The 22,709-nt window shown below is 39.1% G+C and overlaps 2 protein-coding genes across 2 annotated transcripts in view; both read right to left on the reverse strand.

Annotated features, from left to right (window-relative positions):
• On the reverse strand, nt 1-15,128 carry LOC109478925 (mucin-17-like). The gene is made up of 16 exons (XM_019780732.1): nt 15,071-15,128; nt 14,077-14,676; nt 13,049-13,163; nt 12,331-12,548; nt 11,803-12,013; nt 11,127-11,300; nt 10,727-10,822; nt 9,545-9,753; nt 4,997-5,920; nt 4,642-4,763; nt 4,319-4,377; nt 3,863-4,035; nt 3,245-3,410; nt 2,003-2,179; nt 1,636-1,728; nt 1-1,232 (listed from the first exon to the last, which is right to left on the reverse strand). Exons 1-16 carry the CDS (start codon nt 15,126-15,128, stop codon nt 1,043-1,045), a joined length of 3,585 nt encoding a protein of 1,194 aa, XP_019636291.1. The 3' UTR covers nt 1-1,042.
• The window catches only part of LOC109479027 (mucin-17-like), a 27,241-nt gene continuing 13,103 nt past the window's right edge, over nt 8,572-22,709 (reverse strand). Inside the window, exon 11 of the mRNA XM_019780865.1 lies at nt 8,572-8,743. The gene's annotated coding sequence lies outside the window, so the exon portion shown is untranslated. The remainder of the gene's footprint in view (nt 8,744-22,709) is intronic.

A 22,709-nucleotide genomic window follows, 5' to 3' on the forward strand; every position in this document is an offset into this window, starting at 1 on the left:
TCAGGAAGGAGGAATCCACTTCAAAGACTTCTTTATTCTTCTTTTTTTTCACACAATGCTGTTTCACTAATGGAGATTTAAATCCAAAGCAAACCAAAACATGTTTCTTACTTTTTTCAAACTTACTTACTCCACTTCAGGCTAGCTAAAAGTTCTAAACGGGAACTATGCAGCTCTAAATGTCTTACTGAGGGACGACTGCGGTATTCAAGATGTCGGTTAGCTTGCGGAATAAATCCATTCTACTTTATATAACCTACTGCAGTTCATTCCTAAAATACCCTTACAACAAAAGACTTAGGAAACTCCTTCACCTTTAGAGCCTTTCAAACAAATAGATCGGAATGTACGTCCCATAAAGACCTACACGACGTTATCAGTAAATAACGAAAACAAACATCAATTGACTTCCGTAGTTTCCCGGCAACCCTCGCGCTGCTGTGGCAGGTGACCTGGTCAGAACACAAAATGGCGGCAGTCTTTACCCTTATTTGCCTTCATACTTCGTATGGCATTTTTTAATGCAAAATTTACTATGTACAAGATAGTTTTGACATATTATTATCACCAATGATCTTATAGTAAGAAATAAGTTCAAAGCTACTGCTAAGATGATGGAACGACATTAACATACTCTCATCTTTATAAAACATCAACCTCTAGAATCTATTCTATCATTACATATATTTCAAGAATACTACTGGCATCATCTAATTTCAAACTAGAACGCAATATTTCTATCATAACGACACAGCCATCAGACAAGCAATCAGTGTAACATGGTATTCTGAATATACGTAAATGGTCAGGTTGGTGAGCGATTGAAGTCGAATAGCAAAGTTCGTTGTTCAATGCTATTTTTTTTTAACAAAAACTGACGTTTCAATGACTTTCATCAATTAACTGTCCTAGTGATGATGCCCTGATGAAGATGACAGATGGTCATGGAAACGTTGTCTCTTGTTAAACAAGTGGCTGTGAATAAAGAACTTTGCTATTCAATCTTAATGCCAGCATGTAACATTTTAAAAAACAAAACAGCTCAGGTGTTTCCGTGAAGAAAGCTCTGATTGGTTGCCCTTGGACGCTCCCAGGTGGGCGTGGCGTAACTTGACACCTGATATTTGACACCATCTCGGTCCTGATTGGACAGACGAGACGTTCTGGGCAGGCTGTTGTTCGTATCAGGACCGGAACTGCCGTCAGACGAGACGTGCCTTTTATTCGTCACACTGAAATGTGGAAAAGTTAGATTCAAACCACGAATTCAGGAATTGTCTGTTTCTATTTCTGTGCCTTTGTCAGATCTGATCCACGTTTCATCATAATGCTAATCTTGCAAAAACGCACTCTAGCCTGGCCTTGGGGTAGTGATACAAAATGTAACGAATGTATCATACATTTATGTTAGATTGCACTATACGTAATATACGTAACTATATGTAAACAACAAAGATCTTGTTAACGTTGGATACAACAACTGTACAGACACATATCGTTAAATCTATCTGTGTGTATGTTACTAGTAAGAGTATAGTACAAATAACGTACATGTATTCGTAGATCAAAGCTGTTGACGTATAACTAGATACTATAGATAGATAACTAGATCCGAGGAAGACAACATTGACCCACTTGTTCAACGGCATCACGTCTGGGGTGTTCTCGGTCTGATTCGTCACTGCCATAGTGTCATAGAGCGTCCAGTGAGCTTTGTCTGGCAGAGTTCTGAGGAAGTTAAAGTAACATGTTTTAGAACGTTAATAACAATTAACAAATTAATGTAGCCTGTTTTAGAACGTTGATAACAATTAAGAAAGCGTAGCATGTTAAGAATATTGACATTAAAGAGGGCAACACTCCTGGGCGATCTAGAACATAAAAAAGCGTACTATACTCAGTTTTCTTTACTTACGAAAGACTATGTAGCATCTTAACTCCGCCTCATAATTGTCACTTCTACTGTTATATTGGAATTGACATTGACATTTTGTTTACTCGCCTCTCAAAATCCAGTTCTTCCTTCTGACGTCGACAGCAGCACAGACAGGTGGATAGTATGATGATGATGAGTAGTAGAAAGCCGCCCACTCCGGCCCCCACCCCAATAACCAATGGCTGTGAGGCGTAGAAATCACATCTTTCTCCCATATAGAAGCCGTCAGGGTCATGGTCGCAACTGAATGAAACAAAACCATGACCGTTTTTATGTACCTCATAATGGATTCTAAGCGTCGATGATCATTGACTACCAGATACACCACACACGAACACATACATACACACATTCCATTCACACACACACACACACACACACACACACACACATATCTGTCCTTGGTGCTGAATACTATCCACACACACACACACATACCCGTCCTTGGTGCTGAATACTATCCCCGCACACATATACCTGTCCTTAGTGCTGAATACTACCCCTCCACACATACATACCTGTCCTTGGTGCTGAATACTATCCCCACACACATACCTGTCCTTGGTGCTGAATACTACCCCCTCCATATATACATACCTGTCCTTGGTGCTGAATACTATCCCCACACACATACCTGTCCTTGTTGCTGAATACTATCCACACACACATAACCGTCCTTGGTGCTGAATACTATCCCCTCGCACATACCTGTCCTTGGTGCTGTATACTACCCCCCACACATGTACCTGTCCTTGGTGCTGAATACTATCCACACACACATATACCTGTCCTTGGTGCTGAATACTATCCCCGCACACATACCTGTCCTTGGTGCTGAATACTTTCCCCCCACACACATACCTGTCCTTGGTGCTGAATACTATCCCCGCACACATATACTTGTCATTGGTGCTGAATACTATCCCTGCACACATATACCTGTCCTTGGTGCTGAATACTATCCCTGCACACATTTACCTGTCCTTGGTGCTGAATACTATCCCTGCATACATGTACCTGTCCTTGGTGCTGAATACTATCCCTGCACACATATACCTGTCCTTGGTGCTGAATACTATCCCTGCACACATATACCTGTCCTTGGTGATACTATCCCTGCACACATATACCTGTCCTTGGTGCTGAATAATATCCCCCACACACATATACCTGTCCTTGGTGCTGAATGCTATCCCCTACACACATATACCTGTCCTTGGTACTGAATACTATCCACACACAACACACACACACCTGTCCTTGGTGCTGAATAATACAATACACATAAATGTACAATAGTTCTTTTACCTGCATTTAGGTCCGTCTTCATAATGGCACTGTCCACCATTTTTGCAGTAGTCGTCCTCACACACACATTCAGTCAACAGGACTCCGTAGGAATCTCTCAGGTTACATTTACCTCCTGTGCAACCTCCGTGACACAGGTCGTCCTCACCTACTACTTCTAGAATATCTAGAAAAAAAGAGAGAAATAGTTGGCGAGAGTAATAGATAGGTACGTGTAACAGTGGCACAAGTATAATTGCTTGCATATGTAGCGTTTCCGTATCACATGCTAGGTTCCAGATAGAACTACGTACTATGTATACAGAGTTATGCACAATGGAATGAAAGGCTGATCATGATTTCAGGAAAATCACCGTATGTACGTATTTAAACTAATCGTTGAACAAATACAAAAAGACATATTACTATTGAGCATCACTGCAACATGTTAGCGTAACATACTTGTACGTACTGATGTATAGCATTTATGACTCCAGACTTCGTCAAATTAACGTAGAATTGTATTATGGTAAGCCGAAAGTTAAGACATTTGGACTTCTATAGGGTATATGTAAATAGAAGTAAACAAGAAAAGTACAGCAAATAGAATACAGGTTAGAATATAATTAGAGTGAATACCTTTTACACTTAGGTCTATTTCCCTGAATGAATTTTGATTTACGGTGTAGTTCCCGATGGTGGTGAGGTTTCCATTTCGAATCAGGTCCTCAGCTTCATTCGTGATGTCCTTGTTCGACTCGAGGTTCGAGTTCTCGAAGATGACGATGTAGCTCACGATAATGCTCCCGGATCTGTAAGATAGCAGTATATTCTCTGTGTTTTATTTGACTGTTGTACACCTTTTGTTGCTTGACTAAATGTAATCATGTCTTGTCCTATGTAAATGTATGTTGGGAGCATTGGAATGCAGCTTCTACTTGCTCAATTGTGTTACCCAGCCGTTTTATGATCAAATGAATAGAAGTTGCTGATTATCAGGGTTTATTTGGAATCTAGGCTGCTAGTGCTAATGTAAACATGGGTGCATTGTATAACGAGTGATGTTTATGTCAAAATGAAAAAGAAATGTCGTACCTGAAGCCGAGAATACGAACACCTTGGAATCCTGTTTGTTCTGCATGCAATGTAGTCAGCTGTAGAAAAATTGCAATCTGTTATTGATGCAAACATTTTATACTGCCCTTATCAAGTGTACTGTCACTATTGCTATCATCATGAATTAGAGACACTTGCATAGTCTGTGTATCATGATGATGAGCTGCTAGATATATTACCATGTGCTCCTAAAACAAGATTGACGTCCAAAAAGGAAAAAAAATGTAACATTGTACAACCGTGATATCCAACTCACATGTGGACACGTCGAAGTGTAGTATCAATGCAGTGTATAAACTCACCGCATTCACACAGTTTCTCTCTAGATCTTGATACTCGGTTGAATCGCTGTCGTTCAGCGTTTCTTCAAAATCAGCTTGAAGGCTCAGCTCAAAAGCCACGATCTTTGATGGCTTTTCTGGATCTAGAACAAACATGTATTCTTCAACGGCATTGTATTGCATTGCTTTAAATTTCAATTCACGTTCAAGTGGTTCAAAAGATCGTATACAAAAACAAAAGATTTCATCCAAAAGAGATTAGGTCATATTCTTCATATTGAAAATACTCTCAAAGAAAAAACGATCAAAGCCAAATTGCGGACCAAAACTGCATTCCTTTTTGCTAAAATCAGGTAAAATATGAGGCAATTCTTACCCTTTGGAGGAATTGTGATCTTTGGGGTTGTTGGTTTTTGTGTTGGTGTGTTGGTGGAGGCGACAGAAGCCGCTGGAGTTGTTCTGGTGGTTGTAGATGTGGTTTTAGTGGTGCTGTCAGTCGTAGTGGGGGAGGTAGCTGGAGTACTTTTGGTTGTAGAAGCGGTGCTAGCAGAGCTGCTACCCGTGGTGGTAGTTGCTGCTGAAGGCGTGGTGCTGGCCGTTGTAGTTGTTGTTAAAGGCATGGTGGTGGCCGCTGTAGTTGTTGTTAAAGGCGTGGTGGTGGCCGCTGTAGTTGTTGTTAAAGGCGTGGTGGTGGCCGCTGTGGTTGTTGTTAAAGGCGTGGTGGTGGCCGCTGTGGTTGTTGTTAAAGGCGTGGTGGTGACCGCTGTGGTTGTTGTTAAAGGCGTGGTGGTGGCCGCTGTAGTTGTTGTTAAAGGCGTGGTGGTGGCCGCTGTGGTTGTTGCTAAAGGCGTGGTGGTAGTGGGGGAGGTAGCTGGAGTACTTTTGGTTGTAGAAGCGGTGCTAGCAGAGCTGCTACCCGTAGTGGTAGTTGCTGCTGAAGGCGTGGTGGTGGCCGCTGTGGTTGTTGTTAAAGGCGTGGTGGTGGCCGCTGTGGTTGTTGTTAAAGGCGTGGTAGTAGCCGCTGAAGTTGTTAAAGGTGGGGTGGTGGGTGCTGTAGTTGTTGTTAAAGGCGTGGTGGTGGCCGCTGTAGTTGTTGTTGAGGGCGTGGTGCTGGCCGTTGTAATTGTGGTTAATGCTGGGGTGCTGGCAGTTGTACTTATGGTTGAATGTGTGCTGTTGGCCGTTGTAGCTGCGATAGTGGTAGTTGTGCTGCCGTCCGTTGTAGGTACCGGTGCGACAGTGGTAGCCGTTCCAGCAGTGTAACCGACGGTAGAACCAATCGGAATAGTTGATGCTGTCGCTGCAATGAGTCACGAAACAAAGCTTTCTTGTTCACACACCTTTGTTTACAAAGTGACTAAAGCATACTGAGAATGGAGGTATTGGATCGTAGATCTCTTAGTCAGGGATTATTTTAACAACCTTATAAAGAGGTATCCTGCGTTCAAACTAAATTTTGTTGGTGTCTATTGAAGAAAAACGATAACACCTTGTCTAAGAGATCGTTACGTTGTCGGAATTATACTTACGACAGCCATACATGAAAAGAGGCTGATTAATCTTTAAATCATTCAAGACATTTACACTAGTATTCTTCGTACACTAACCAGAGCTATATAAAAATTAGGTTCTTTTGCTTATACGTAAATTTTGTTTCTTTGTGGGTTGGGCTCTTAACCTAATCCACACAGTAATTCTCATGTCGTTTGACCAGGATTGTGTTCCACAATGGCAAACTTGACAACTTGATGATGACTTCAGACCAAATACCGAAGAAGTCAAGCAGCTTTTTACATGGGAATGATACTCCAAAATTATGGTCTACTTCAAACCATTTTGTCTATCATATGTCTAGATACTAAGCAGACGAAAGAAAGATATTCCTTAGAGCAAAGTAGAAAACTTAAAGAATAAACTTACAGTGAAAGGTCCCGACAGCTAGCAGGAGAAGGGACACGACCAAGGTATTCATGATGGCCTCAAAACTTCAAATCCAAAACTCGCCAACGAACAATCTTTGTTGAAATTCACGAAATAGTTCAGAACGAAAAAGTTCTTCTCTTGTCCTGTTAGTTCACACACACAGTTCCTATAACACCAGGAAATGGTGCTTCTGACTACACTGGCGGCTGTTTTACCCGTTTTGTGTAGTGTTTATCCGTGTCCAGGGGGTAAGCAACGTCATCGGCTAAGTTTGCAACCATGGTTTCACGCGTGTAAGTATGCGATAATCACCCAGCTTGACCAAAGGCCCATGAGAACATACTTCCGTTGTGCTGACCAAATGCACAAGTCGTTTTGTGTGCATTGAAAAGCGCTGCGCCCTTTTTCCAAATTTGACCACCGTGACAATGGTATAATAGTTTGATAAATAGACAGCACGCACAAGAAAACGGTAGAGGAAATTCAAGGGTCCGTTTCCTTTACCTATTCATAGCCTATGAAGTCATTCATCGCTTTATATTCTAATTAATGTTCTAATTAACTTCTAAGGAAGACATTTTATGAAGGCCTTGTATGTTATCAGTAAGATGACAAAGAAACACAACTTCAAAGGAACGCAGCCGTGGTACATGTATGTGACCTAAGGCCACAGCAAGTAATTTTTATGGATGACATCAGCGCGCGCATTAATTTTCGCCTGATTTTGGAAAAAAAACTTTTGTTGTCCTCTGACAGTGGTCAACATGCCAAAAATGGTAAATATGTCTGTTGCCATGCCGGAAGGTGGATGGCAGATAACTATGAAGAGAGGAGACAAGAAAAGGCTCTGATTTAATGTTTTGTTTCTTACTTTGATGCAGTGATATGTGATGCTGGCTGTGTATATGTGATGTTCCCACTGAATAAAAACCATTTGTACAATGATTGAGTCAAAATTTTAAATTGTAGGAACCTTGTTTTTTTCAGCCCGCCTTGTTTTGTTTTCCGCCCGCTCGCATCAGATTTGGGGTCTGCGGAGGATGTCATCCATAAAATTTACTTGTTGTGGCCTAAGTAAGAACACTCCATGACTCAACAACCTCCTTCATGACAAGGATATATTCTCACCTTTCTGTTAGCAAAACACACTTCATATTGGCACGTATACATACAGACAGGGCGTGTCACATCAACAATGATGTATGGGTCTATGTTATTGTTTTGTACTTACGTGTTTGAAAGTTTACTTTTACATCACCTTCGTACGGTATCAGTACACAATTTGTAGAGTAAGGTTTAAACTGGTACCAAGATTGACTTGCAAGTTAGTTAACTGTCAATTTAAAAGAAAACATAGCTGTCACTATAAGCACTAGGGCTTTTTATTTTCTCAGACAAAATGCATTATAATACTGTTTCTGTTTCAACGTGATTTTATCTATAAGAGAATGATAGAATATTAGATAGTGGTGAAATTACTGACAGTGTACATTATTTCCGGTGCCAAGCTTCATTGCATCCAATATTGCAAGTCTTTGTGTATCAAAGTCTTCAATGTTAATATCATTGGTTTACTAGCAAACAGACACATGATTGCTATAAAAAAAGTCTCCATCTTAATTAAGTTCACAAGATATTACAGGTACATTTTCATTCATTTGATTCAAAAGCTGCAATTTTACTTATAATGAAGCTAAGAAGGGCAAACAGAATAATTCAAAATAACATGATAGTACATTTTGAAATCAAATGAAAAATATCACTAACATTATCGACAGTAAATAATAATGAGCAATGATACATAACAATGTTGTCTTCATAACAATATCTTCTTTGTCTCAAAGTAAGCAACTTTTCCTAATAACTACCATATTAGTATTAGTATTTCACATATATATAACTGGGCTTGCAAAAAAAACTTAATATTACCCAAACGGAATAGCTTTACTGTTGATTTTTCTTGTTATATTGAGTTACAAATCTTGTGGAACACAATGATAAACTTGTCTTAATTTCTAATATAGCATAATAACATAAAGTATTGTTGTCAAGTTACTTTGTCATCAAAGTAAACCACTTGCAAGATCGGTATCTTGAAGCATGATTTCATCATCGTAGCACTGCCATGGTGCAGTACGTAGAGGGCACGCCAGGGGGCAGCCGGTCAAAGGTCCATCTCATATCAGTCAGGGATGTTGTCCTAGAAATCAATCAAGCAAACATCCCCGTGAGAACAGCTACTGTGTTATCAAGGTGCAACATTCTGAGTGACACGAATGTCCAAGCATTTAAAGTACTCTTTAGCTACTATGTGCACATCAATGGCAGCTTTAGTGTACAATTTACAAACTACTGTCTTCCTGTTTATCACGATTAAGGCTTATTAAGTGTAATAAAGATAGAGTTGTTTTCTCTGTAAATACTTATAGACAATCAATTGTTAAGAGGTTAGACAAACTGACCTGGTGAGTTGTTCACCACTGGTTAGTGCTGGTAGAGAGTCGAGCCCGGGGGAGTTTGTACTCCTGTATGTGAACATGAGAACAAAATTATACAAAACCTCTTCTTATATAATCCTTCCTAAATGTAAGGTAGTGTACACTTAAGTTCCACATATGATTTCCATACCAATGCAAGAAAGCTTAAAAGATGATATCGGTGGGTAAAATTCTTTTTAAAAATTAAGAAAATTGTACTACATATAATCATTCAAATTGTATTTCTAGGTTTTAAAGTCATTGACTGAAGCTAATGATGTTAACCTCCTTGCTGAAACTGAAGGTTTGAGGTCAAAGTAAAAATGATATATATATGACTAGGAAAAATGATGAACGAATAAAAAAACGAAAAGGGTATAAAAAGATAGGAACCTGAAAGGTGGAAGGAGTGTAAAAGAACTCAGAAAGGAAGAAAGTAGGTGATATGTTTTTCATACATGTTTTTCATACATTATTCTTGGCCATGAATGACTTTACCTGATTAGTTGGTATGTTCTTCAAACTTGGCTTCCAATCAAAAGCCCTGTTGTCTCGGCCACCGGCGAAGGTCTGAAGGTGTTCGTAATAACCGAGGCTGTTATTGGCTGGCTGTTCCCGGGCAGGCATGACGTAACCATCTCGTTCCTGATTGGACAGGCGAGACGCCCTGGTCAGGTTGTTCTTCTCCGAACCTGAACTGTCCTCAGAGTACGTCTGACGTTTGTTCACCATGCTGGAATGGAAAAAATCATTGCAACAATGCACAATAATTGCACAAGGAACAAAGCATGACATATCTACTGGTACATAACTAACTGGTTTATAACTTTAACTGGTTCATATAGTTCCATATAAAGGCTAATCTACCCATTACAAAGTAAAAGTCAAAGTTTATTGCACAACGATTGTCACGGGTACAATGTATGACAAATGACAAGATTACTAGTTGGTATGTGTCTAACATAATGCTATATATATATGGTCCACGGACACTGTATCTGACAGAGTTATAAAGAACTACTGGCTAGAAAATATTTCGACTCTATGTGTACGTTCTACATTACTCTAAATTATACACATGTATGGGATGAGAATGGGCTTTTACAATAATTCTAGGAATTTCTATCTTCTAGACATCCTTTGATTTTCCTACGTAATGGTATAACAATGCAGAGGTTGTCACATGCCATTATGTGCTTAAATTTCTAACAAAACTGGTGACAAAATTTCACATCTTTGTACCCTTTTCGAAACCCTTTGGTACAGCCTAAACAAACATGACGTCTGCTCTTAGACTAACTCTCACATTCACACTTTGCCTGCCAGTTAATCATTAGCAGGGTAGCAGAATAACAAGCTAGGTATGTTTGTCATCCTGTGGTCAACCTGTAGCCTGAAACCCAGCCTTGTTAGCTACAAGTACGCTTTTTCAGAGCGACTTTTTCGGAGCGGCCCTAACAAGGCTGGATTTCAGGCTAGTGAAACTAAACCTGCACACCCATTAATCATACTTAGTCTAGTTCTTACAACTGGTTCGTACCTGGCATTTAGACACTGGCTTTTAGATAGATTGAAATCAAACAAGCCTGCCAATATTGTGATATTTGGTGACCGAATCTTAGCAACAACTTAAATACACTCTGTCGCCATTCTATAGGGCATTACATGAGATTGATATATTTTGTCAGATGAACAACATTACTCACCTGTACAGCGGCATCTCATCAGGAATGTCGTCTGTCTGTTTCGTCATAGGTGACTTCTCGTCAGGTGTCCAGTAGGGATGGTCTGACATCTGTTGTCTAAACAGAAAAAAAAATGATAGTCTAAGAATCATTTTACTATATATAGATACATAAGAATATGATGATAAATAATTTTTACTTATTATAACTTACACTTATATTACGTTGTACGATAGTACAGACTTTGGGATGTAGATAGGCACTGAGTTAGATATCATAAAATATACATTACTTGGCATGTTGAACACTCAGTAACCTGTTTTCATCATTTTTTTACAATGAAAAGAACTAGACATCTTTAAGCTAATATAATACCATTTTACGTATCACGTCTTTACCGCCTATATAAGTACCCGCGTACCTTTCGAAATCACCGCCTTTCTTCTGACGTCTGCAGCACAGACAGATGGACAGAGCGATGATGATGACGAATAGAAAGCCTCCCACTCCAGCACCCACCCCAATGACCAATGGCTGTGAGGCGTAGAACTCACACCTTCCTCCCATGTAGAAGCCGGTAGGGTCATGGTCACAGCTAACAGTGACAAAATGTCATGGTTACCAAACAGAATACATTATGTCGACTTGGTAGTATATATACCGCAGGTTGCATTTCACTCAGATCAGAGATTGAAATGTGACACTGAACTTTACACTGACTTAATACATCCAGATTTCAGGTACTTCTTCTATTTCAGGTACTTCAGAAATCTTCTATTTCAGGTACATGTACATCACATTTTGATCCCTCTTACTGAAGGCATACCTCAATGCAAAAAAATATTACGGTAAACCACTATGTGACAGTGTTCATTCCTTTTTTAGTCCATTTTTCCCGAATATTCGAATACACTGAAGCTCTAATTTGGTGATGTTGTTCATGCCCAGATTGTTTAATATTTACTTTTAAGTAGAGCATTCCATTAATGTGGTTTTACAAAAATTTCAAGTACAAATCAATTAGTAAATGCTTTGTGGACATGAAATATGACACTCGGGTTACTTAATAGATTGATCTATTAAAACCAGGTACTCACTTGCAGAAGACGTCTTGTCCAGAGGTGTGAACACACTGCCCATGGTTCTTGCAGAAGTTTTTGTCGTACTCGCATCTTGAAACACACGTAGGGTCGAGGGAGTTGCTGCAGTTTTTGTTGTAGCCAACTTCACATTTAACTACTGAACAGAGTCCTCCTGGGACTTTATTTATTTGTTCCAACACCTTCTCGACGGCTACTTGGTCAAGATCTGAAAAGAATAAAATGCTTAATACGTTGATGAAGGTTAGACATCCAGGTAAACGATACTCGTAAGAAAATTCAAACTCTACTACTGGATCAGTTATGTGGTGTTGGCTGTGTATAATTATGTAGTGTTCCTACAGTCAAAATTTCAAAATGTAGGAACCTTTTTTTTCGGCTCGCCTTTTTTTTGCCCACTCGCATTAGATTTGGAGTCTGCGGGGGATGTCATCCATAAAATTTACTTGCTGTGGCCTAAAATGAGTGTTCTCTCCAAACGAATGTTGTCTCCTTATGAGTCCCAGCCTTTCTTTGCCTACATACCTGCTTGACTGGTGTACTGTACAGAAGATCCCACAAGTGCACTTTTGTTGCCAACCGTCAATGCCCCATTCTCAACAGCCTGAAGGATTCCAGTTTCACGGGTGACATTGTCGATTCCGCCAGCTTTCTGCAGCTCTGTGTAGTTGTAGTCTACCTCATAGTTGACCACTGTGACATCGGCCACGACTTGGCGTTTCGCGCCTGGTTTAATATTGGGCCTGAAATACAGAGTTTCAAAGTCTGTTGTTGACTGGAATGGTTAATAAAATTATGCGAACACTTGAATTTGCATTTTTAGACATATCTTTTGTATGTACTAATGTACATGTATGGAGAGACCATTTCGGATTCAGTTTTGAGTAATGTGCTTTTTTGTCATGGTTCACCATGCAATGTTTGAAGGTTTTAAGCTAATGTTTCGAAGGAATGGGTTAAATGTATGGCATATATAACAGATAAGAAACAAATAAGATGATTCAATGATTGAAAGAAAAATAGACTCACTGAAAACCGGTTACGCTAATGCCCTGGTAGCCAGATTCTGTCTTATTGTAGAGTGGCTCAACCTGTTGATTGGTGAGATCATACTCGTGTTACCTTCAAGTTAGTTGAAAACAGCAAAAAGTACAAATTAAAAATCATTCAAACCGCCGCAAAATTGACTAGTATACAATGCAGAATTCCATTCCTTACCGCCAATTTAAAATCCTGATCAAACTTTTTGTATGCCTGTGATGTTGAATCCTTGAGATCCTCATCGAATGGCTCATCAAACTGGATAGAAGAACCAACAGCAACGATGATAATGACTTCTGATGAGATCTCAGCCACATCTGTTGAAAAAAAGTTGTTTGGTCATGTGGCGGGGAAGACATTATATACATGTATAATAGTAAGTAACATACACACATAATACAGATATTGAGTACATTGTAATATAACACCAGCAACACCTGGTACTCGTACTATAATAAGAAAGTTAATTGCAAATACTTGCCCGAGGGCTAATTGCAGTTACAAACAACATAAGAAAGAGAATACAGTGGCCTGTGAGACTATATCTACGTCTAGCATTATACTATATTCTATAACATACATGGTACTAGTTTTACTGGGTTTGACCTGAACAAGGCAAGGCTCATTCTTCATTTAATTCAATATAATAATTGTGGTCTAAGGTACGTATTGTGGAGTACTGTAATTACAGTTGTAATGCAATTGGAACTGTACTAATCAGTCATTGACCAAAGGTACAAATTCCATGGTTAGATATTGAAGTTATTCCAATAATCAGAAGTCTGTACTTTTCTACTCACTAATTGTAACTGGCACCACTGGGTCCACAGCTATGATATCTAGTAAAACAAGAAAAAATATAAAACAATTATCTCAAAACATTACCAGATATACTAATCCAGAAATACATTCATCTGATGCATTGTTAAGGGCTGTGCGGAACTGAAACCTGGATTACTTTAATTGTAAATAAACACATCTCGCCTCAGACTGAAATTCACAGAAAACTAGAGAAACATTTAATTCAATATAGAGAGGGCAGCTGTACAAGGTTTCTTACTCTTACACCACTTTTCTTGCAATCCATTTATCATATTAATCTATCACATTTCACAAATTGTTATATGTTGAAAGATGACTTAATTCTCACAATAATGAGCGAATATGAATAGCGAGGGCAGTTGGATTATCATTGTGCATGCACATGCTACAAATTAATAGAAAACTTACCAGGTTTTTCTGTAGGTATAGGCTTAGCTGGTACTACTGGCTTTCCCTCAGTTGGCGTGACAGGGACAATGGTGGACACAGAGGCAGCGGTACTGGTGACTGGTGTAGGTGTGGTGCTGCTAGGCTTAACTGTGGTATTGAAAGTGACTGGAGAAATGGTGTCGGTGGTTTCAGCCTCAGGTGTAGTAGTGATGTCAGTGGAGATATCAGGTGTAGTAGTGATGTCAATGGAGATATCAGGTGTAGTTATAGTGATGTCAGTGGTGGTTTCAGGTGCAGTAGTGATGTTGGTGGTGGTGGTTTCAGGTGTAGTAGTGATGTGGGTGGTGGAGATATCAGGTGCAGTAGTGGCGTCGGTGGTGGTTACAAGTGCAGTTACTGTAGTGTTGTCGGTGGTTACAGGTGCAGTAGTGTTGTCGGTGGTTACAGGTACAGTAGTGGCGTCGGTGGTTACAGGTGCAGTAGTGGCGTCGGTGGTTACAGGTGCAGTAGTGGCGTCGGTGGTTACAGGTGCAGTAGTGGTGGTGGAGGAGACATCAGGTGCAGTATTGATGTCGGTGGTGTTGGTGGTTGCAGGTGCAGTAGTGGTGGTGGTTGTGGCTGTAAAAAAAAAGAAGATATAACATTACTGAAACAACAACACTGCATGGTCAGCAAGCAGCTACTCCTCAACCATAGAGCAAAATGAAGGAACTAAATGACCAGTAACAGATTTATATTTACTAAATATATTCATTTTTATGTGCAGGTTACTTGTCTTCAGTCACTTTTGAAAGATTTCTACATAAAATGACAGCTTGCCATGACAGTGTAATGAAAGCCAAAATTAATGTATAATTGATAGGACAAATGATAAACATTGCTATAATAGTTCTCACTGAGAACATCGTATGCATGTAACAATCATATGTTAGTATAACTAAAGACTATACACAGAGTAACACATACATGTAACAGTACAGAAAGTGCACAATCATGTAAAAGGCATCATAACCTTGTGCATGTGAGATGACCATTATAGCCAAGAGCACTGACACCAGCCTGAAATCCATGTCTGCTCCAAACCACCTGATATTCCGACAGTAAAATCGTTGCAGTTCTGTATCTTGATGTAGTTCCTTGGTACGGCTTTGCTCAAGAGTTACTCTCTCCAAAAATTTCAAATGAAGTCCTGGGTTGGAAGTTTGTCCTAGAGTGAGAATACATGTAGGTTTCCTCGGTCTTTACCAATGTTTCGCGTTGTTACAAGTTGTTGCGTCTGAAAATTTACCGTGGGGAAGTGGTCTGATATCCTGGTCAAAGTTACAGGGAAGTTTGTTCTTGACCACGTTTCAATACTTCACAAGCCGCACCAGCCATAACCCATGTGTGATTCCATCAAAAAGGCAATCTGGGACTAAATTGTCCATTGGAATTGTGATATGTCCATTGCAATCATTGAAAGAAAGAAAAGTGTTCATTTTCCCATCAGTTTATATAGCAGTGAATTGAATTTGAGGAGCTACACAAAGGGAGATCTTTGGTGAATAACTTCTAACTTTGAACTGGGTTTAATTTGTAACAGTTGTTTTTCTATTTCGGTGACCAAAAGTCGATGAAAAAAATCTATATTTATTTAATACGGTCCAAAAGTACACATGCTATCAAAGGCAAAGCGACGAGTGTTTGCACACTTGACTACTAAATTCCGTCTAGATCTGCCGTTTGACATACTAAGTTCTTATAGTAAGCTCATGCAAGAAAATGCTATTAGAAATCTTTAAGAAACCGACGAAGCTCTTAGATTCATTTCTTTGAACGTGTCGTTTCTTCCTCAAAACGCCTGAAATCAACGAGGGGTATCTTTTTCCGGTTGTATGATTAGTTGAAAAACAATAACTGTGACGCAAATTATGATCAATAAATGATAATGGTGTTGGCTTATTGCGTTAGGACTATGATATTACATTAGAATTATGATGATTGATTAACATGGTAACATCACGCCGCCGGTGTTTAATCTAATTTTACTTAATTAAGAAAAATGCAAATTACGGCGATTCACTGCTAACAGGTGTCAAGACCACGCTGCGGCAAGGTGGCGGGACGTGTGCTAGGACGGGGAGAACTCGGCGGTAAAAATTTGCCCAGGAGGACGCGCTACGTCCGTTTTCGGTGGTGAGTCGTAGTTAACATAGTCCTTTATGTTTTCGTTACTATTTGGGCCGAATTAATCGCGATGAAATGAAGCAGAAACACAAAATTTTGTGGATATTTGAGGCGACGGTTATCTGGATCTAAACCTGCACCAATATGCGTGTCTCTAGATTTCACACGAACACATATGTTATATTAGAACGTTTATTGCAAATTCATGCTCGAGGGCTAATTGTAAGGACATATGGCATGATGAAATAATAGAAAACTGTAAAAATGACCGTTAATGATACTACTAATGCTACTTTTAATATAGTAAATGTTGGGTTTGATTTCTTACATGCGTTATGAGGGTTGCATTTTTTAAACCAATCACTAGTCGGCGCTTTTAGACCGTGCTCGCCCACTCAACTGCAATGTGTTGACTTCAACATCGATCACGGTTCCTGATTCTTCGGTGAAATTCTTGCTGTTTTGGTGTAAAAAGAAATACAGCAGCAACTGGCTACAAGGAAAAGTGCGACGGACTTGATGTAGGTAAAATGGACGAGGTGACAGGATCGGAAGAATCAAAATCCATCCGATTCAACGGTTTGTTAAACGTTGCGGATGGGAGGGGGGCATTGTTGTATTTTCTTAGATACAAATCAACGTTACATGTAACGTTACAGTGTAAAATCGAGAAGCTTTTAAAACTGAACCTCCTTTGTTTTACCAAGGAGGCCAAGAATTAGATTTCTCTAAATGAAGTTCTAACATTGCGCAAGGAAATTGCTCTTGATTCAATAATGAAACAGCATGACAAGTTGCAATGCATGGAAACTTACTCAATTTTATTGTTGCATTGTATTCTTCAGTTGATGAGGTGAAGGTGAGGTGAAGAATTGGAAAAACTGAGGGGAAAACTAGCCTAAATCTAAGACATAAACCACTGCAATATCATTCCAAGTCAGGTAAGGACAACATTCATCAACTGGTGTGCCAACTAAGTTGACTTTATTCTAGATACTATCAATGATCTTTCAGTACATGTAATCCATATCACCTCTTCCAGAATCACAAAATTCCAGATCTACTCTAACGTTACTGTAAGAGAAATGTGAGATGAAGTGTTGCTGGCAAATGATAATAATATTGCATTTAGAGGCATAATGTTACATGAATAACGTGTATCTGCCAGTATGAAATGCTGTTTATTTGTGAATGTTTTTGTTATCATGATAGTTTAACTTTGCCTTTGACAGTTAACGTTAACACTTATACCATGAAGATGCTGTTTTAACACTTTTAATGTAAAAGTTTCATTTCAGATTAGGTCATATTAATATTGTGCCTTTTCCCATGTATGATGATGTCAATATGAGTGAGCTTAAATTGTGTTGAACTGATGTTAAAATTGCCTTTCATGTGTTGTTGGTGACTGGTTTGAACTGAGGTATTTCATGCCTGCTTTACTAGTAGTTAGATGCTCTGTTAACATTGCAATAATCTCTCAACATGTGTGTTAACTTGTCAAATGATGTATTTTGATGTGATATTTCATGTGAGTGTTGTTTGGTCAACTATTCTGATTAATTTTGACTGAATGACCAATTTTTTCCTCTTCTTTCACCTCACTATAAACTTTTATTTAGCATATTATGCTCTTGCCCCCAACTCAAGTCAGGTTTTAGAAGTGTAGCAAATATTCTGAATGTGACAATCCTGGAGGGACATGGCTACAGCCGCCATGCATCTACTGTGATGCTTGCGGCTTGATTGATTGATTGACAATGTATTATGTTTTATGACATGCATGATCTGTAAATATTGTTGGTGTATGTAAATTTGGCCTGTGATTTTTCTGAATGTGTATTTCTTTTATACCCTAGGTGTGGGAAGCTGATGCTGTATACCTGACCATATGGGACCATGCTCCTGTGTGTGCTGTGGGACCTGTCAGCTATCCTGTGTACCTGTCCACATTCCTGGAGATCCTATATTCTGGAAGTGCTCTATGAATATTGTTGATGCATGTAAATTTGGCCTGTGATTTTTCTGAATGTGTATTTCTTTTACACCCTAGGTTTGGAATCGAGGCTGATACTGTATACCTGACCATGTGGTACCTGTCCATGCTCCTGTGTGTGCTGTGGGACCTGTCAGCTATCCTGTGTACCTGTCCTGGAGGACCTGTCTGTGTTCCTGTTGGACCTGTGCACCGGATCACATTCCAGGAGGACCTGTGTTCCTGTCTATTCCAGGAGGATGTACCTGTGTTTCTGGGGACCTGTCACCAACTACGAGACAAGAGAACATCGGACTTGACCGTGAGTTTCCTTTTACTTATAGAACTCTTTCAAAAATGGGGTCTGCATGCCGCAATCCGTAATCGCTCGTTTTAGTTTTGCATAATGCGAAGCCAGGTCGTTTTGAATACCATCAAACGTAGTTAGGTGTAAAACTACAAGAGAAGCATATACGTAATACGGGCTCGTTTCTTTGCAGTTTTTCTATATTGCACCTTGTGATTTGACGTTTGCATAATTCGAAGTCGAACAACTCTGATTTACCTCAAATACAATCTGCCAGCATGAATGAAGAGTAAATCGTGGCTGCTGCCTTCTGGAATTTAGCACTAAGCGTGATCGGGACTTTCTATATGCAGACCCTTAGAAATGACAATGAAAGATGTTGGGAAAGGGCATGTTTACGATCCTCTGAATTTGAAGTTCCAGTTGTAATTGTTGAAACTGGCCCTCCCTGCGATTTATTGTCATTTCTGAAAGAGTTCACATTCCTTTACTAACATCTAGTGTAAGGTTGTGACTAATATTTTAGTACATTTTCCTATTGAAGAGAGCACTTGTAATGTTGCCTGTTGGATCATTCTGTATAGCAATGGGATGTATTTTCAAAAGCATTTATTTTGTGATCAAACTGTTTTCCCTGATATGCTCTTCATCATGATCCACATTCGCAAAACAAAATCTGAAAACGAAAATTGTCCCTTGAATTTGTAAAATGTACAACATGGTGAAAGATTATCAATAAAGCAACAAAATGTTTAGGGATGAAAAATGAGATGATATTTTCATGATGATCATCATAAATTTTAGTAATGGACAGATGCATGCATAGTATGGTCAAGATTTGGCACTTTTTGGTACCAGAACAATAACATGCCTTAAGATTTTTCAACTCTAATTAATAGTACATGAAACAACAAAATTACTATAATCATCATAATGCAGAACGTAAGTTGCAGAGATGAAATAATGACAGACAAAACTGTATGTCAAGCTATTTACTATGATTCACCCTTTTTTAAGTCGGAGGTTTCAAGATCTCAATTGCTTGTGTTTGGACTTTGTTCAGGCTTAACCTTTAATATGATAAACTAGACAAAAAGAAACTGGATTTAAGCATACAATCTTTTTCTTTGAGGAATCACAATGATCTGCTTCTGGCCTGGAATGCTGCTTTAAAGTCTATATGACACCAATAAAACTAATTAAAAATACTAGTTCCCGAAAGTAGTCAATCGTGATAAATATTATTTAATGAACAAAGATGTTTTCATCAAAATTACACTATTCTGGTGTTAGGGAACATCAAATATTGCAAATCATTCTTCCAGTTCTTGATTTCTTAATCCAATTGATATATTCTGGCAATGATGTCACAATGAGCATGACATCTGATTCAGAACCTGGCACCACAGCTCTTAATAAATAACATTTGACAATCAAACAATATTGTAACTGCTCAGAAATGGCAGTAAATGTACGTATCAGAGATTTCTTCCTCCAGGACATTTTTTCCTCCAGAACATTTTTTGCTTTGCCACCCTGAAATTGCATCGGATACTTTAAGTCTGACCTAAAATTCTATACGTTAGTATATGAAGGATACTATCTGAGGTGAAACACAATCAAGGATTTTCACATCAATAATAAGAATAACACATTTTATTCATAGGCATTCTGCAAAGGTTTGTTTTGAAACAAGTAGAACACACAATATGATAAAATGTAATATACATGTACCCGGTAATTATTGAAATGCAATTTTGTCTGTGGTGAAGTGGATTTCAGGGAAAATACTTTCATTGGTTGCATGCTGATTGCTGGAGATATGTCCCATTTCTTTACAGAAAATAGAAAAGGCAATGTTGTGCTTTCTTTCTGTAGAGTGAAATGTACTACAGGTAAGCTGCGTGTGATGTTTGAAAGGGTGGAATCAGCGAAACAAAAATCTGTTCTTTTCGCAACGATTTAATATACTCTGAAGTTGCTTTCTAGTTTAGATGTAGTCAAGTTACAGTGAGAGGTCCAGTGAATAGCAGGTACGGCCTTGACAGTGGGTCAGGATTTCATTCCTGGTCCCGATGGTCTCTGCAACAGATAGAACATTAATACGAGGATCATATACTCTCCAGTGACTTTCTCAAAAATTAGAAGTAGATATTTCACAGGTAGACAGGCTGTGTTAGGCCCACTTTATACATGGAACGCTGAGAATTCCTGACAGCGTAGTCCCACTGTTGTAAAATTTTCTGACAAAACCTCGAAGTTGTTGGCAGAAAATTTGACGACAGTGGGACTACGGTGTCAGGAATTCTCTTTACATGGCATTCCCGCTGTCGTTATGTTTTTACTTGAAATGTCGCCTGCATGTAAGTTCCTGAAGTTTAGTTTTTAAAAGTAGTGATAAGTAGGGTAGTTTAGGGAAAGAACTTTTAGGTTAACTTTGAGGAAATAATTTGTTTCGCTGATTTCTTTGTAAGTCATTTTTCCCGCCAAAAAAAAACTAATAGGGACCCTCACCTGTTTAATTAATTGGATTAAATTTTTCCCGCCAAAAAACTTAATATATACACAACTCTAACCTTGAACTTGTGCCCCACACTTCTTCCACAACTCACTGTATGTTAGTTACACTGTTCCAACTCTCTGGACTTCTTCGAACATGAAGTCACCAAACTCTGCTACACAAACGCTTGATCGAGTGCAGTTTTTCCGCCACTTAGACTTAAGAATGATCTCTCGCTCTTCTGGTCAGTCAATTGCACTGGTATACTGATGTGTCGAAGCATCAATGTCTCCGGAAAGACATCCCACGGGGAGTACACTTAGTGCATTGACCGACCAGAAGAGCGAGAGATCATTCTTAAGTCTAAGTGGCGGAAAAACTGCACTCGATCAAGCAAGTGTTTGTGTAGCAGAGTTTGGTGACTACATGTTCGAAGAAGTCCAGAGAGTTGGAATAGTGTAACTAACATACTGTGAGTTGTGGAAGAAGTGTGGGAGGTGGGCAGGGGGGCACAAGTTCAAGGTTAGAGTTGTGTATATATTAAGTTTTTTGGCGGGAAAACTTAATCCAATTAATTAGCCAGGTGTGGGTCCCAATTATTTGTTTGTTTTTTTTTGGGCAGGAGAATTAAAAGGAATCAGCATGTAACATTGAAGTGGCCAGCTAAGTTTTTTGGCAGGATAATTTAAGTGTTCATTTCCAAAGCAACAATTTTGGGGCAATTTGGCATTCAAGCAAATGATAAGAAAAGGATAAACAATGTGGAATTAAAGTGGCCGGCTAAGATACATTTTTGGGCTGGACAATTTTGAGTGTTAAGGTCCAAAGCAACAATTTTGGGGCAATTTGGCTTGCAACTAAATAATAAAAAGAGGATAAACAATGTGGAATTAAAGCGGCCGGCTAAGATACATTTTTTGGGCTGGACAATTTTGAGTGTTAAGGTTAAAAGGGACAATTTTGGGGCAATTTGGCATTCAACTAAATGATAAAAAGAGGATAAACAATGTGGAATTAAAGCGGCCGGCTAAGATACATTTTTTGGGCTGGACAATTTTGAGTGTTAAGGTCCAAAGGGACAATTTTGGGGCAATTTGGCATTCGACTATACGATAAAAAGAGGATAAACGAATTAAAGCGGCTGGCTAAGATACATTTTTTTGTCTGGAGAATTTTTAGTGTTAAGGTCCAAAGGGACAATTTTGGGGCAATTTGGCATTCAACTAAAGAGAAGATAAATAAATGTGGAATTAAAGCGGCTGGCTAAGATACGTTTTTTGGCTGGAGAATTGGCTGGAGAATTTTGAGTGTTAAGGTTCAAAGGGACAATTTGGCATTCGACTATACGATAAAAAGAGGATAATGTGGAATTAAAGTGGCCGGCTAAGATACATTTTTTTGGCTGGAGAATTTTGAGTGTTAAGGTCCAAAGCTACAATTTTTGGGGCAATTTGGCATTCACATGTTAAGTGGCCCCTTGCGGAAAAAATGGGGCATGGGAATCGACCCTCTGAGTTGTGAGTGCAAGTGTGTGCATCATGGAGTGTTGTCTCGTGTTAATAAGGAAAACATACTCACACCTCCCCATCTTCTTTCACACAGCTCTGCCAATAGAAGTCTGATTCTTCCTCCCACTCATTCTGGTCTCTGGGTTCACATCTTCAAGACAGAGAAACAGAAGTCAGTGTATTGAAAATAGCGAT

Source organism: Branchiostoma belcheri, unplaced genomic scaffold, assembly GCF_001625305.1.
Source record: "Branchiostoma belcheri isolate BF01 breed outbred unplaced genomic scaffold, Haploidv18h27 scaffold46, whole genome shotgun sequence".
Classification (NCBI taxonomy): Eukaryota; Metazoa; Chordata; class Leptocardii; order Amphioxiformes; family Branchiostomatidae; genus Branchiostoma; species Branchiostoma belcheri.

What these genes read in the sequence shown, in the direction of transcription:
- LOC109478925 (XM_019780732.1), bottom strand. Translation starts at nt 15,128, where the DNA reads ATGGATTTCAGGCTGGTGTCAGTGCTCTTGGCTATAATGGTCATCTCA. An exon ending in ACAGTACACCAGTCAAGCAG is followed by an intron (nt 12,014 to 12,330) that starts GTATGTAGGCAA and finishes TATTCTTTTCAG; the next exon opens with ATCTTGACCAAGTAGCCGTC. An exon ending in GATCACAATTCCTCCAAAGG is followed by an intron (nt 4,764 to 4,996) that starts GTAAGAATTGCC and finishes TGTTTGTTCTAG; the next exon opens with ATCCAGAAAAGCCATCAAAG.